This window comes from Drosophila serrata, unplaced genomic scaffold (assembly GCF_035046125.1).
Source record: "Drosophila serrata isolate PLE 108 unplaced genomic scaffold, ASM3504612v1 contig_347, whole genome shotgun sequence".
Lineage (NCBI taxonomy): Eukaryota > Metazoa > Arthropoda > Insecta > Diptera > Drosophilidae > Drosophila > Drosophila serrata.
The window spans coordinates 2,255,729-2,271,980 of record NW_028257245.1 but is presented as its reverse complement, the minus strand read 5'-3'; the positions used below and the strand labels follow the sequence as shown (position 1 = coordinate 2,271,980).

General features: G+C 41.8%; 1 protein-coding gene across 2 annotated transcripts; it reads left to right on the top strand.

The window, feature by feature from the left end:
- The first annotated feature begins 1,923 nt into the window (after positions 1-1,923).
- Positions 1,924-15,920, top strand: Su(z)2 (Suppressor of zeste 2). 2 transcript variants are annotated; one of them, XM_086838428.1, is made up of 6 exons: positions 1,924-2,284; positions 5,495-5,724; positions 6,733-6,991; positions 7,100-7,340; positions 8,225-11,708; positions 13,703-15,920. In XM_086838428.1, exons 2-5 carry the CDS (start codon positions 5,550-5,552, stop codon positions 11,699-11,701), a joined length of 4,152 nt encoding a protein of 1,383 aa, XP_086694554.1. In that variant the 5' UTR covers positions 1,924-2,284; positions 5,495-5,549; the 3' UTR covers positions 11,702-11,708; positions 13,703-15,920. The 2 variants fall into 2 exon arrangements, with proteins under 2 accessions (XP_086694554.1, XP_086694555.1); XM_086838429.1 differs by having other exon boundaries at positions 1,930-2,863.
- Positions 15,921-16,252: the final 332 nt, after the last annotated feature.

The following is a 16,252-nucleotide window of genomic DNA, read 5'->3' as shown; positions in this document are numbered from 1 at the left end:
AGATTCTATGGATAAAGGGTTAGGCGACGTCGAATATTGTCCACTTCTGAAAAGATGTACATTTATGTAAGTTTCAATTAACCTCATCAAAACTAAAATTATGTGTGTTTTGTTTGGGAATCTTGGAGAGAAATCAAAAAGTTTAGTTAAGATGATGTTAATTAATAAAGAACCAAAAGTATAGCCCGATGGCTGTTTATAATATTATTGCAAATCTCATAATATTAGTATTATTATAAAATAAATCGTCACAAAAATGTTGTATCCCAATTGTATATGTTAAAGTGCTATCCAATCTCACTTGGTAAAGAAGATTTTTGTTTGAGCTATATTTATTATTTACCGTATAATTCAATGTATTTTATGTTTATAAGTCTCTTAAAATAATTCATGTTATGTAAATGATTGAACATACCGAGCTTCTTACAAAATTTACGGATCTAATTATATACTTCATTACTTAACACTTAACTATGATTGTCTAAAATTTTCGATTGGCATTAAAACTAGAATGTTGTGACTTGAATATCATCCATCTTGTCCTTCAAGGATGTGTGCAAAAAGGGGGCGTTATAGACCTGCAGATGATATCATCATTTATCTTCGTCACTCGATCAAACGTGCTGCCCTTAAGACAAGAGTGTTTTTTTTTATTGTCTTTTGTAAATTGAGCTTGAAACGATTTGTGTGAAACGTGCGGAAAATTATTCAAGGACACTCTGGGTACACTCGGAGTAAAAGTTGACCTATCCAACGTACATATCTTACTAAAATCAGATGTTTAAAGAAGTGAAAATGTAAAAATGACTTTATTGATGTGTTTCTTAATTTTATTTATTTTATTTGTTCCAAACAATATTATGACAATTGTATAATTGTGGATTTCGTGATTTTGTAAAGTTTTCCCACTAACGAAGTTTACGTTTTGTAATTGTACTTAAAAGTTTGTAATTATTTATTACAAAATTCTACTTTGTGTAAGAAAATAATGTCTAATTTTTGATAATTTTATGATTTCCCAGATTTGCCAGATTTTTGAATGTTTACAGTATATTTGTTTATAGTTTAAACCGAACAACCAATATAAAACAAAGATAAGTTACGCCAGAAGATTACAATATTACTTGATTTCAAGATATTTGTTAGAATTTCAGTGTTTACAGTACTTTTCTTTAGAGTGTACCACCGAAATCCTTTGAAATGCAAATTTGGCGACATCGTTTGGAGTTTTTTTATTTCTACGATTTCCCCTGTTTTCCAACGACGAAGGAAAAACCAAGTGACAGCAGCAAAGTCAACGGCAAATGATGTCAGCTAGCGGGCTCTGGCACCGGCACGCACTTTGCATATGGCCAAAAACAGGTTGGCCGCGAATTTGAAACAAAATGAAATGCGCCAGCGGCGTCGAACGAAAAAACAAGATGAGGCAAAAGGCAACCAGGCCAAAAACGGGCATTTTTCGCGTTAATTATAAGCGCCAAGGCCAATACAGGCGCATGCATACATACATGTGCACATACAGACAGTCGGACAGATGCACGCACATACATACACTTAGATGCGTTGCGTTAATCTCTCATTTGACAGTTGGATTCAATTAGGAACGCCGCCGTCGCCACCCACACATGTGCGTGAGCCGCGCGCTAGCCACCCCAAATATCAAGTTCTGCCTCTGCGCTCTCTCTCTCTCTCTCACTCTCTTTCCGCACTCGGGTGCGGTCGGGTCGCAGGCCGAGTATAACCGAAGCTATGGCAGCCAATCAAGACGCAGGAGGGGGCGTCGAAGGCAGCAATACCGCGAGATGGCAATAGCGTTCGGCTTGCGCCATCTCGCTCCTGCACGCTCTCTCGTGCCACTGTTGAGCGCAGGCGTCGACGACGCCGAACCGAACTGAGGCAGCGGCAGCGCCAGCAGGTCTAATCAGAATCAGTCTGTGGAGACTTTTCGCGCCGTGCACTTTGTAACGGAGAAAATTTTTGTGTCGCGTTCGTTCGAAAGGGGGAGCCACAACGAGTGTGAGTGTGAGTGCGAAAGAGAGGGCGCGCAAATCTCTGCTTGATAGTACGAGAAATCGATAAGAGCCAGCAGCTGAAGTGGAAGAAGAAGAAGCAGCAAAAGCAGCAGCAGAGAAGCTGAAAAGAAGTGCGCGCGTGTGTGTGTCGGTGTGTTGTCGGCAATTGTAAAACGAAATTTTCAATTTAACGGCAAATCAATATGGAAAGCGCCTGAGAGGGGAAAATGCCACAGAGGAATATCAGCACCATTGCGACGCAATTGCTTTGAGTACGTATGCGAGCAGTTTACAAAAAAAGGTGTAGAAATTCAACGAGAAAATTTCACTCTGTTGAAAAAAATAAAAAGTACTCTTATTGCGGGCTTATGTGTGTTGTGTGTGTGTGTGTGTGTTGGTGGAAATTTTGTAAACACACGTACACGTGACAAGTGCGCTGGTGTGCGTGCGGCCGTGCGTGCGTGTTTTCATACTCGCCGTATTGGAATTTTCGTCGTGCGGCGAAAATCGGCGGCCGCGGCGAAATTGCGCGCGCGCAAAAGTAGAAAGTTGGCTTCCCATCTGACCGCCACCTCTCCACCACCCAGCGCTCTCTCGCCGCGGCGAATAGATACAAATTTGTGTCGTCCGCTGTCGTGAGCATTCGTTAGTTCGCTTCGCCGCGGCGGCGAATTGATTTGTATTTCGGTTTTCGCATTGAATTGGATTTCAGTTGAACTCTGGACGTGGACGCGGGAAATTCGAAATTCGTCGCCGAGTTTTCGGGTTTTTCGAGTTTCTTGTTACATTTTCGGCACCGCCTGCGCTCCATGTTTTCGTATTTCGTTTTCTTTTTCTTCTCCGCTGCGAGTGTAAGTTTGTGTGTTCGTGTGTGGGTGAAGAGAGTGAGAGAGAACCACCCTGCGGGCGCTCGTGCCGGCGTAACTGTTGTTGTTATTATTTCTCTCACACCTTGTTCGCTTGTGTGTGTGTGAGTGCGCGCCTTTTACGAAATTGCGGCGTATAAACAGAAAGCACAATAAGAAGAAAAAAATCAAGAACGTCATCAGTTTCGACGTCACCAAAATGCTGGGTGGCATTTTCCAGCTGAGTGGGCGTGTGCACGCACACACACACCATACAGCTTCTTCTTTCCTTTTGATGCCCTGTTTTTCCCTTCTTCGTTTTGGCTTAGTTTCAGTTCAAGTTGCCGCGCGGCCCTTTGTTTTTGTTTTTGTTTTGTTTGCTTTTTTGTTTTGCTAGCACAGCCTCCTCCGCCTGTGCTGTTGCCTGCTGCTGCTGCTGCTCTTCTCCCCCTTTTCGACTCTTTTGTGCCAGATTCGCGTGAGCGGCAAGCGAGCAAAGAAAAAAAGTAAATGGCAAAGGAAGAAACAAAAAATGGGCAAAGTGATGCGACTTTTGGTTGCGCTATGCGGTGGGTGGTTGCGAAGGGGTGTAGGGGATTTAGATACTTGGAAGGCGGAAGGCGGGTGATTTGCAGGCCGAGAATTAGAAATTGTTTAGGGGGTTCTACTTTGGGGGCACATACATACAAGGTAAACAATATCTAGAAGTTTTAAGTAAAATTGCATATTTAAAACACAAGTTTTAAATTTACCTAGTATTATTTTTATATTTTTTAATTTCCTCAAACATTAAAAAACATAAAACTCTAAATTGTTTTAAATTTTTGGGGTTTATTTGTAAGTAATAGGTTATATTTCGAAAAAAATAGAACAAAAATGTATCCAAAATGTTATAAAAAACCATGCAATAGTTGTTAATTTATATAATATTCAAAATTTCATCGATACTGTGATGTTCTATGTTTTTTAATCTCTATTATCCGTTGGAGGGGTTACTTTTATTTATAATTAAAACACAGAATAATACTTATTTTTGTTTGTTAAAAAATAAATACTTTCTTATATCTTGAAAGATTTTAATCTTTTGTAATTAAACACCCTGAATACGATGTTATACCCTAAAAGAGGCTGAAACATGATCCTAAAACCATAAAATAGTTTGATCTTTAAACTAATATATTATATGGGATAAAATGTAAACATTTGCAATGGTTTTTCATAAATTTAAAAAAATATTTTTTACGAATACGAGCAAAAGTTTGAAGGATACAAAAAGTGTATCACATCAGCTTTAGAAATCTTTAATTTTGTTAAGGTAATATCGAAAATTATGCAATATAACACAACAAAATGTAAATAAATGGTGTTTGATATATTCAAAATCTTTCACAAACATAAAAAAGAAGCTCATTAAAATCTTATTGGTTGCAAGAAAGAAGAACTCATTAAAATAGTGTCTAATCCGCTATAATCAGTATAAAGGCCTAATATATTTAAAAAAATATATAATTAATATGATACTTAATCTAAAGGGTTAAATAACCTAATAATCAAATGTTATAAATAAAAGAAAATACACCAGGAGAATATACACATATTTCATAAACCTTTTAAAATGCACATTTCCAAAAGTTCCTCTAAAAGTTTCCCGAACAATCCCACCCAGTTTATTCCCTCCCATCAACAGCAACCTGCTGCTGCTGCTGCTGGCTGATCCACAATGCCCTGAACTTTGCCCTGAACTCTCAGCTCAGCACCACCATCGTCATCATCATCATCATCATCATCATTATCATCATCATCGTCATAGCGTAAACATCGTCAGGGCATCATCGCCATAATGATGGAAATTCAGTTTCCACAAAAGCGTAATTTTCGTAGTTTTATTCGTTTGTTTGCCAGGCAACCCCAAAAAAAGAAGGGGGTACTTGGGAGGGGGAAAACACTAAGCTAAAACTAGCTTCAAGTACACATCACATAGCTTTTCGCTTTGGGGTTTTTCTCTCGGCTTTCCTCGGCTTTTCTCGGCTGCTCTTCGTACGGTTAGAGGTGCCCTCTTGCGGCACGAAGGGCGTTTCGTGCTCTATAATAGCCCCTCGTAATGCCCCCTTTGTAGTGCCCCCTCGCACACACAAAGTTCGCCACTTTTGTGTTTCTGCCTTTTTTCATATTTTTGTGTGTGCCTGCAGCATTGTTCCGATTCACGGATATGGATGGCTGCCTTACTAGTCTGCAGTTTTCTATACACCGCGTCTGCCGCTGCTGCCATATCTTTTGGGACAAGATACTCGGCCACAGATACAGAGATACAACGTTGATGTATCTGCTGCTGCTTTGTGCCTTTTTTTTTGCGTTGACGAGCGACAACCACAAACGATGTCGACAACGATGATGTGACTGGGATTGCTGCACTGTCAGTCAGTCATTCTGTCCCTCAGTCCCTCAGTCCCTCAGTCTCTCAGTCCGTCAGTTGTCGTTTTCCCACACTATGTTGAATGTCTTTATTTCCACTCTCTGTCGGGGGACTCTTCTATATCCTCCACAGTTGATCAGCCATCATTATAAATGGTTGTCTACCATTTATGACATAAATGGTAATTGCCTCTAATCATTTCTCTTCTTGGTTTCTTCTTACAGGATCCCCTAAAGAGGCTAATATTTATAGTAAGGATATAGGTGTTAACAGAGTGGAATGCACCTGCAAACAACGCACAAATTGATGGATAAGAAGCAGCACGAAATCGCCATGGATAAAGGAGCATCATTTGCTTCCCGGGATATCCGGCAGTTCCATGATCTGATCACCTGCGGCATTTGCCGGGGTTATATGATCGATCCAACCACAGTTGATACTTGCTATCACACATGTAAGTATCGATTTTTGCAAGATTTTAACATTTTCTAGCTATGTGTAGATATAATGCAGGAATAAGTAATATAATTCAAGATTAAGCAAGTAATTACATAGAGTAGTTGGAGTTATAACAAAGAACAATACTAGTACAAGATAAGTAACGCCATAAGATTATTCGGTTCTCGAAATTTTCGTCTCTCTTGAAATTTGTTCAAGAATTTTTATGTTTTATGGTATTTTTATATATAATCCAGTAAAACAGTAATATTTATCTTGCTAAAACAAGTGATTACATTGGAGATTTCTTTTAAAGACCAAAGAATAAGATGAGTTAGAATTGTTTGCCTATTTTTAAATTTGTTTAAGATATTTAATATTTCATATACTTAATCCAGTGAAAAGTATTATTTTTCTTGCTTAAACATATGATAATATGTGGGATTTTTTTAAAGACCAATCAATACAAGAACAAGATGATTTACGCTATAGATATTTTTAGTTTTGAATTTGTTGTACTGTCTGTCCTGTCCTGAAATGTTGTAGAAAAGCTAGGGCCAATCACTGTCTTGTAAGCTAATACTATATTGCAGTCTAGATCTGTTCGTCTTCATACCCACTCAAACATTGAACCTCATTCCATTTGTAGACCCCTACGCACTCTCAGTGAGAGAGAGAGAGTGCAATTTTTGTTCTCATCTGACAATTTAAGTGTTCCATGATTGTTAAGCATCTTTTTATTAAAGGGTATTTGTTTATAAGTGAAGAGATCTTTATGGAATCTTTTAACCTCGCTCAGAAAAAGAGTATCAACAAAGTTTTTATTGTTTTTCTATTGTTATATTTTTAGAGAAACATTATTATTTTTGTCTTATTTATTATAAGCTCTAAACAATCCCAATTAAACAATTAAAAATCGTTTTCAAATAATTTGTTAATAATTAGTTTTAATTACTTTTAACAGCTTGAAAGGCAACACCCACTTAACCAATTTCCAACAAATATCTCTCACCTTGATTTGTAGATTGCCGCAGTTGCATACTGAAGCACCTGCTCCGCATGGTTTACTGTCCGGATTGCAAGGCCAGCGGAGGCAAGGAGATCAGTGAAACCAACCTCAGATCGGATGACACTCTGAGATCGCTGATCTTTAAGCTGGTGCCAGGTCTCTATCAAAGGGAGTGCAAGGAGCTGGAGGAGTTTGAGAAACAGCACGAGGATCTGGTTGATGAAAATCAAGCGCCACGTGAACAGGAGTTTTTCACCGCCACGGAGCTTGTGAGGTGAGTTGCAAGGATCTTAAGAACCAATAGGAAAATTTATAAAATTCTGGTTATAACTCTTTAACTAACCACTCCTCTTTTCTGGTTATTTTCCTTATTTTCCCATAGCTTATCCCTGGAATACCACCCCGCCATGTTGGACCAGTGTGGTCCCGGCGAGGTGCCACCCATTATTTACCTGCAATGCCCCGCTGGGCTGCGTGTGGAGCTACTAAAGAGATTCCTCTGCTCCAAGTACAACATTGAGGCGGAGAATAAGCTGGTTGAGGTGGAGGTCACCTACGAGGACGAGGTGCTGCCCTCTCATTTCACGCTAATGGATGTGGGATATTGCTATAATTGGAGTCGGGTGAGTTGGGTTTTTTATTACCTTTAATATTCGGTTGCTGGCACAGAGGCAAAGAGGGGCTGTTACCTTAAAGTAGCCAGTATATGGTTCTATGTTAATGTTAATAGGCATTCAAGTTAATATAAAAGGTATAAATATTTACAAAATAATTCATATTTTTATAGTAGAATTTAACTTGATAAGAGTTTCCGTAAGAAAATTATTCTGGAGTTGTTAAAAACAATAATCATAGGGTTCCAGCTGAGTTTTAGGCATTTATATTAATGTTTTCAGACTTTAATTCATTTTCTAGTTCTTATTCTAGTTTGATAGGTATAAAGGAAAACCTGAAAAATACAATAACTATTGATAACTTAAACATTAAACAAGAAGAATCAAAGTCTAAATCAACTACTTTCTCCAAGATTACATACCTTAAACATTAGTTCTAATGTTAAATGAACCAAAAATGCTACCCTCTCACAAGATTTCCATTAGAATTCACACTCAAGACTTTATTTAGTTGCCTTGCCACATTTTAAATCGTTTCTTGGTTAACCCACAACACTTGATAGTTGTTATTACGATACATTTTGAGAAAATAGCCAGGGGAAAACACAGGGTTGAAACGAGATTCAGACCTGATTTAAGCATTCTAAGGTAGGTCTTGTTAAGATTTCAAATTTTAGGATACACGGCCTTTTTTGTCCTCTGTGCGGTGGTCTATTGTCCCTTTTTGCGGTCTATCCCAATTACTCGATAAAGGTTTTTGGGTGTCCGTGCTGGGGGGAAAACCCAATCCAATTGTTTCGGATATTTAGCTACCACTTTCCACCCTTGTCATCAACCTGCCCTCTTTTTTCTATTTCGCATTTCTCCCCTCAATCTCTGGAAAACCCATTTAGCAATCGCCGATGGCCTTCTGCTACCGGATTCTGCTCCATGAGAGCGAGCGGACAAAAAACGATGAGAATAATCTATCCAGGATTAACCAGGACATTGAACCGGAGCAATCGGAGCAGACAGTCGCCAGGAGTCGCTCCAAGGCGGCTAAATCGGTGACTTTTGCCGAGGATCTCGAGTCGGAAATTCGTTCCAAGACCGGAGCAAGGAGCAAGACCTCACCAAAGGTATCGCCGCCGGCGAAGAACAAACGCTTGGCTGCCACCTCAGTGACCACATCGTTGGCCAAGCGGGAGCTGGAGCCAGAGCCGGTGAGCAGCTTCAAGAGTCTGCGGAGTAATGACATGCGCTACAGCGATTATGCCGTGTCCAAGGTGAAGAGTGAGCCGGGACAGGAGCAGGATCATCATAACCCCACAAGGGAGCAGCCACTGGAGGCCAACACGAATATAGTGGTTAGCATTCCACCCTCGCAGCTGGGCAAATCCTATGTGGATGCTGAGGATTTCGAGTTGAAGACGGCCAACCGAAAGGGAGCAGCAGGTGGCCACTTGCCCAAGCTCAAGATTGAGCTGACGAGCATGAGGAGCAAGCTGAGCATGCCCATGTCAGCGGGTCCTCGTTTGGAGGATACCTCCTGCTCCTCCTCCTCGGCAGCCAGTCAACAGCTGGATCTGGAGACATATGCCAAGAACATAGGTCTAAAGCCCATTGATCAGCCCGCGTCCGTGCAGGTTCCCGATAGCAAATACAGTCCCAATGCCTCGCCCATGTCCTCCTGCTCCAGTTCCACGAACGGCTCCAGCTGTAGTCTAGGGACAGCCGATGCCAGCACCTCCACTAGCGCCTCCAGTTCGCATCGGAAGCGCAAGAAGAAGCACTCCAAGGAGCCGAAGGATGCCAACGGTAAGCGGAAGAAGCTGCATGCAGAGATCTCCTCGCAGACGGATGGCAAGATGAAGGTGAAGATCACCACCAAGCACAAGGTGGACCTAAAGCGTTCCCATTCGCTGGCCAGTGCCAGTGAGTTGGCTCTACAGCAGCTGAAGCTGGACGAGAAGCTAATGGCCACCACCACCACATCGGAGGTACTGCTAAATCGCACTTTGGGCGAGGAGGCACGCAGCATCAGTAGCCTGGTAACGGGTGGAGCACCCACACCACCGCCTACGCCCACAGCGGAACCGGAAGCACTGGCAACCAGACCCAAGGAGCTGGCTCTGCCCACATCGCCGCCCTTGCCGCCCAGCTTGTTCAAGGCTTTCACGCCCACGACGACGACGACGACTGCAGCGGCAGCAGTTCCTTCTCCCCCAGCTTCAGCTCCCACGACAGCGGGTCAGGTGAAGCCAAAGACCACCACGATTCCTCAGCCTGTCCAGCCCCAGTCTATGCCCAACAAGAGCTTGTCCAAGCCGCCACCGAGTAACAACAACAACCGGAAGCCGGGAAGTGGACACTTTGTGGTGCCACAAGCTCCTAGTAATAACCGGAATCAATATCACATGCAACGCTACCTATCCACGCCGAGTTCCATTGCCAGTGCGGCCAACAAGCAGCCGAAGAGGTCGCTCTCCCTGGACGAATCCCATCCGGCCAAGCAGGCACGCTTGAATCACAACCAGGCCCAGGCCATGGCCATGTCCAGCTATGCGGCCAAGTTCCAGATGCAGCAGGGACTTGGCAAGACACCAGCGGCCTCGTATCTGCCCAACCCGCAGCGCTTATACGGACCCGAGATGGTGGGTAAGCCAGCTTCGATGCCGCTGCTGTGTCCAGTCAGTCTGAGTCTCAGCCTGCCCAGCACAACGCTGAGCAGCGGCAACTCGGTGACCATTACGGCCAGGCCAAGGACAACCACGGCGACTGGGAGCTATGCCTTTCCCGAGGCCAACAGTATGAGCCATGTGCCCGCATTGGAAATAGTTCGATTGCCATCCAGCAAGCAGCAGCAGCAGGGCCAGAAGATGACGACAATGCCACCGCTGATGGGACCACCAACGGCTCTGCCCAAGCAACAGGGACACAGCAGTGGGGCGGCCAAGAGGAGCAGCCAGTCGCCGCCAATGCCAATGCCGATGCCGTTGCCGTTGCCGTTGCCTTTGCCGCTGCCATTGCCAATGACCACGATACCAACGATTGTCAAGTCACCGCCGCTGTCAGTTGCGCTTAGCGGGCAAAGGAGTAGTAACTCCCACTCCACCTCGAATCCCGGCAAGAACAGCAACAATGCGGCTTATCGCACATCGCCGCCTGCATTAATAAATCTGCGCAACACCGCTCCAACCTCGTCGTTTCCATCAAAGTCGAGCAGCAGCAGCAGCAGCAGCAGCAAGCCGGAGCAGGCCAATTCAAAGAAATCCCCGCCAGCCGTGGCTCCAGCCAAAGCCAATGGCTTGGACAAGAGTTCGAAAACGAGTTTGCGTGAGTTTCGGCCAGCATTGGGAGCACCCAAGGATGCCGACATACTTGATTTATCAGCGAACCCGGGCAGGAACAGCAGCAGCAAGGCGCCCACATCGCCCAGGCCTGAGGCAGCAACGGTCAATAGTAGCAACAGCCTAGAGGCAGCCCTCAACAAGATCAAGCAAAACATATCCGCCAACAGCAATGGAGGTGGAGGAGGAGCAGGCGCAGGAGCAGGAGCAGGAGCAGGAGGAGCAACCACTACCTCCTCCTCAAGCAGCAGCAGCAATGGAACAGGAGATGATCTCCAGAATCTGCATATGCTCTCGGAATCAGCAACAGCCCGCGAGAAGATTTCGATAGCCAAGGCAGGCAACAACAACAATAACAACAACAACAATAATAACAATAATAGTAACAACAACAACAACAATAACAACAACAACAGCAGCATTTTTGAGGGGAAACCCAAGAATGCCAATGCAGTGGTTAGGCCACAGAATGCCTCCGTTAGAAGCATACCCAATCCCTCGGCATTGGCTTTCCGAAATCAGCCAGTGGTGGCCACCACTCCGGCAGCCACAACATCGGCGACCATCAGCAAACCCTTGACTGTGCGCGCCGAGGAGGCAAAACCCAAGATGTCAACGGGTTTGCTCAGTCCCACTAGCAGCAGCAGCAGCAGCAGCAGTAGCAACACCTCCGGTGGAGGCAGTGCAGCCACCTCGCCACGGGCTTTGACCAAGAAGCCCACAACCATCGATCAAGTGGCTGCCAATTTGAATATTCGGGCTGAGGCCAAGGCAGCTGCTCTGGCGGAGGAGGCGCCACCAGTTCCAAGCTGCCACGAGGCGGCCAAGTCGCCGGAGTTGGCCAAGACCACAACGACAGCGGCAGTGGCAGCAGCGGTAGCACCACCAGCACCAGCACCAGCAGCAGCAGTAGCCAAGGAGCCCAAGGAGACGGCCATTACAGTGTCGGCGGCCAGCACCCTGCTACCGGAATCACTGTCCAAGCCGCCCGTACAAATCGCCGCCACCGACACCTTGGCACCGGTGGCAAGTTCCGCTTAGTCACAAGGTGAGTGTCAACATAATTTACTTTTTATTCACGTATAAACTAGTCTTCATATTTTAAAAATGTGGTAAGCTTGGGCTAAGAGAACAAGAAGGTGTTCATTTTCAGAAAGAGTTCATTTACTGGAAAAGTTCAGTTTTTGGAAAAAGTTCAGTTGCTTTAATGAGTTTATTTGATGGAATAGTTCTTGACACATATGTAGATTAAAATTTCTACTTTCTAATAATAAACTTTCTCGATCTCTTCAACTTTAAATATGTTCGTAAGTGACTCTTCATCAGAGTTCAATTGATGATTAAAATCGTAGTGGGTTTATTCAATTTGTAAAAGGGGTTATTAACTGGAAAAGTTTATTTTCTAATAAAGTATATTCATTTTCTAAACAATTTATTTATAAACGTTTTGTAAGACGAGATCATTTGCTGGGGAAATTCGATTTCTAAGCCGATTCATTTGCTGAGTTAAATTGTTTTCCAATACAATTCATTTACTAGAACGAGTTCATTTGCCAGAAGAGTTCAAGTCACATTGGGAACAAACTTTTTTTTTTTATAGCCAACTTTAGTGACCTCTTCTAACTATTAAACTTGGCTCAGTTCACATTACCAGTTCTTTTTTTACCCACTTCCCTTATGAGATGTTTATACGTATAATTTTTCTTTTTGGCGCATTTCCCACACTTGATGGGATTGAGACTCAAATTATACAAATTACATTTCGTGTTTTGCGTTTTCTTGCCCCGTTTTTAGTTTTCTTTCTGTTTTTCTTCTTTCTGTTTTTTGTTGTTATTTCCCTTACACATTTTCCCCCGACTTTTTGGCTTTTCTCAAGTAGTCATTATACCAGAAATAATGTATCTTCCTCAACGTACTCACTTGCCCGCTCTCGCTCTCTCCCACTATATCCCTCCCTGTTGCTCTTCGTCAGACCCGACTCGTCACTCGACGCTCGGCGCTCGGGCGTTCGTCACTTGACTCGGCAGCGGTCGTGGTCGGTCATTCATACGACGCTTTGCCTTTATTTTCGCCGTTATAGGCAGCAGCAGCGGCAGAAAGAACAACTACATTCTACACTTGCTTTTGACTTTTTCGCTGTTTTCTGTTTCTCTTATTATTATTATTTTTTTTTGTATTTTGTTCCGTCCGTTTCGTGGCTTTTTTTTTCTGTTTTGGTTGGCCTTTTAATGAACATCGGACCGAGTAGAGAGTCATTACATCATTTTGTATTTTCACCCATAGAAAGGCGCGGAATAACATTTTCATTCATTCTTGTACACAGCACAAAAAATCGGGGTTTAGTTTTAATTCTGTAATATATTTTATTACTGTATAAAACTTACATATAGACACCTTTTTTTATATGTTATTTAATGTATCGGAGTTTCTCTCTGTTTTACTAGTTCTACTACCTTCTCAGTGTTTGTTGAAAACTAACACAGATTTTAAATTCCATTTATTTTCTGGATTTGACAAACTTTAACCCAACACACGGACAAATGTGATTCAAGGCTCCTTTATCAGAGTTAATTTGCTGAAACATAGAGAGTTAACCGGCTTTTTAAAAGAATTTATTTTCTAAGAATGTTCACTTGCTGAGAGGGTCCATTTACTCACATAGAAAGAGTTCATTGGCTGAAAAGAGATCACATTCTGAAAGAATTCATTTCCTGTGAGTGTTCATTTCTTGAACAGGGTTTATATAATTAGACAGATAAAACTAACAGGCTGGGAGGATTTAAATGTTAAGTTTTAACTTTAATCTGTATTATAGCAAACTTAAGCATCATTTTCTTCTCGAAAACTTCTCTTGATCTCTCTAAGTTGTTTCTTTGTTTATTTTTTAGAATACTATTTATTACTTTAATCATTCCCTAATGCATTATTCCATTTACTTTGTCAAGTATACTAATGTAATGTAAATGTATCCTAATAATATTCCTAAAAGATCTAAAATGAACCCCTCATAATCCAAGCTTCTTTCTGTGTATCTTTTCGCAGCATTTCTTTGGCTGTGCGGAACGCAAATGTATCTTGTGGCGCCGCTGGAGAATCTACAAAACACGGACAACAACAACGGCAATTGAGGTGATGCGGTGCAGTGCACCTGTAGAAAAAGCAGCAGCAGCAGCTAAGCAAGAAGTGTTTCCAACCTCGCTCCCGAAGAAAAAAGTGCAATTTAAGTAATCAGTAAACAAGAAAATAAGCCTTAGAACTAACCCGAAATAGCCTCATATAGACAAGCAATATCTACAATTGATACAAGTATACAACAACAGCTCTAGGGAAACAACAACAACTTCAACAACAAGAAGAACAAGAACAACATTTTTGCATGTGCAAATATTTGCAATCGAATTAGTACGCGTCTAAATAAATAAATAAATAAATGAAACAAGCAACGTTAAAAAGTGCCAGCCAAACAAAATTCATGAAATAAATACAACAAAAAAAAATCGAGAGAGACGCGCGGCGGGGCGGCGGAATTAATAATCAAAAGCAGTCGCTTGCTTTTTATTTTTTTGTTGTGGCGTCAAAAGCAGAAACTGGCAAAAGCAGCAACAACAAATTAATTATAAAAAATATATCAACAGAAAGAAAAATGTGTGTGTTAAAACCGCGATAAGGTCACATAAGCACACGGACTTTTGATAGACACCAGTGATCTTTGTGTGTTTTTATTTTTATTTGGGGAAAGTCCAATTAGAAATACAAAAAAGAAAACCAAAACGTAGCAAAAAATTATTTTCAAGTCAAGCGTGAGCGATAGTAAAACCACTTTTTTAAAAACCAAAAAACAACAAACTGATAGGAAAAGCGAAATCGCATCAGGAATATTTGATTACTTAGACGCTCGGTCCGGAAAAACCCCCGTCAAAGAAGTGTGAAAATTCGGTGGTGGCGGCGTGGTGGTACTCTCTCGGTTGGTTAGGATAAGATTGGGTTTGGAACTCGGTGTTTTGTGGGCAACCCACACACACTCGATACACACAAACAGACACACACTCACGTTCTTCAGCGGGGCGATAAAATTTTAACGATTTTGCGCCGTTTTGAGCGAGCGTGTCAAGCATAAAGATACAAAACAATACTCGGCAAGGCGAAAAATGAAATGAAAAATAAAACAAACAAAAACAATAACAAAAACTGAATAATATACACACACAGTAACTGGCAGCACATATATAAATATATGTCTTGTAGATACTTTTTGTCGTATTAGTTGTTTAAGCGAGTTACGTTTAATTGCAGCACGAACTTTGTACATAAATTTCAAATCGAAGCCTCAACAAGAAGGGCAAAAAAAAAAAGAAAAAAAAAACAGAAGCAGATAACTGAAAAAAATGAAAAGCAAAAACAGAAAACTGATTTAACAAGCACCCCGCACAAGATACATTTTAATTTTTTTAGAGCTTCGACCAAAAGAAATACTTATAATACGGCACACATATGGACATATTATTGATGATATACTCCTCTCTCCTATATAATTACGATATTCGTAGCCAAGGCTTTAGGTTCTTCGTAAATTTACATTAATTATATATTGTCTCTATATACACATCTATTTTTTGTTTTTGTTATTTATATTGTACATATTTTTTAAGCAAAGATTGTAAAGATTTTTATATAAAGGGGAGAACGTGTAAAACCACTAAATTGTATGAGTTTCTCGAGGGATATTATAGCTGTGTCCTTGGCATGGGTCTGAAGGTAAATCCACCCCAAGTCTGTGTCTATAAACGATTGCAACCCCCTGAATTTGTGGCATCCCCTGTGATCGTGCTACAAATTAACATAATTTCCAGGCAATCTAACAAATTGAAGAACCTAGACCAAGAGACCCAGAGACCCAGCTATAAACCTCATTATTTTTCGGCTCGACTCTCCTGATTGTTGTATATTTATTTATTCCTATTATCTATATATAATATATAAATATATTTCTAGTTGTAAAGATCGCTCGAGATATTGTATTGTTCGGAAACCTTAACTAAAACTTAAAAAAACCTATTAAATACTTAAATATAAAACTAAAGCATATTATATGTTTAGAAATCTGATTGTATGCACGTCTTGTATGTAATATTGTTAGACATCAAACACAACAACCCTCGAAATGTAATCCAAAACACAAACACACACCACACACACACACTAAGTTAAATTAGCTGATTTTCGACAAACAATAAAAACATGAAAAATGGAATGGAAGAAACACCCTGTATAACTTATGCGAGTTTCTTGTGGCTTTTTGTTTTTATGGCCCTGTGTGGGATAAATCAGAACGCGTCCTCATCGTCGGCGTCGACAGAAGGTGTCACACCAGTCCCAGTCCCGTCCCAGTCCCATCCCGTCCCAGTCCCAGTCCCAGTCCCAGCCCCATAACCCATAACCCATCCCAAAGGAAGTCGGCTCGAGTTACCATCCTCAGACCCTTCCTTCCACTCTCCTGCTCTGGTGCCCACAAATCACCGATTGTCTTGCAACCCCGCTTTTGGCCCCGGAGTTGTACTTGTTGGCATTGCGGATTTCAACGCTTTTCATGGC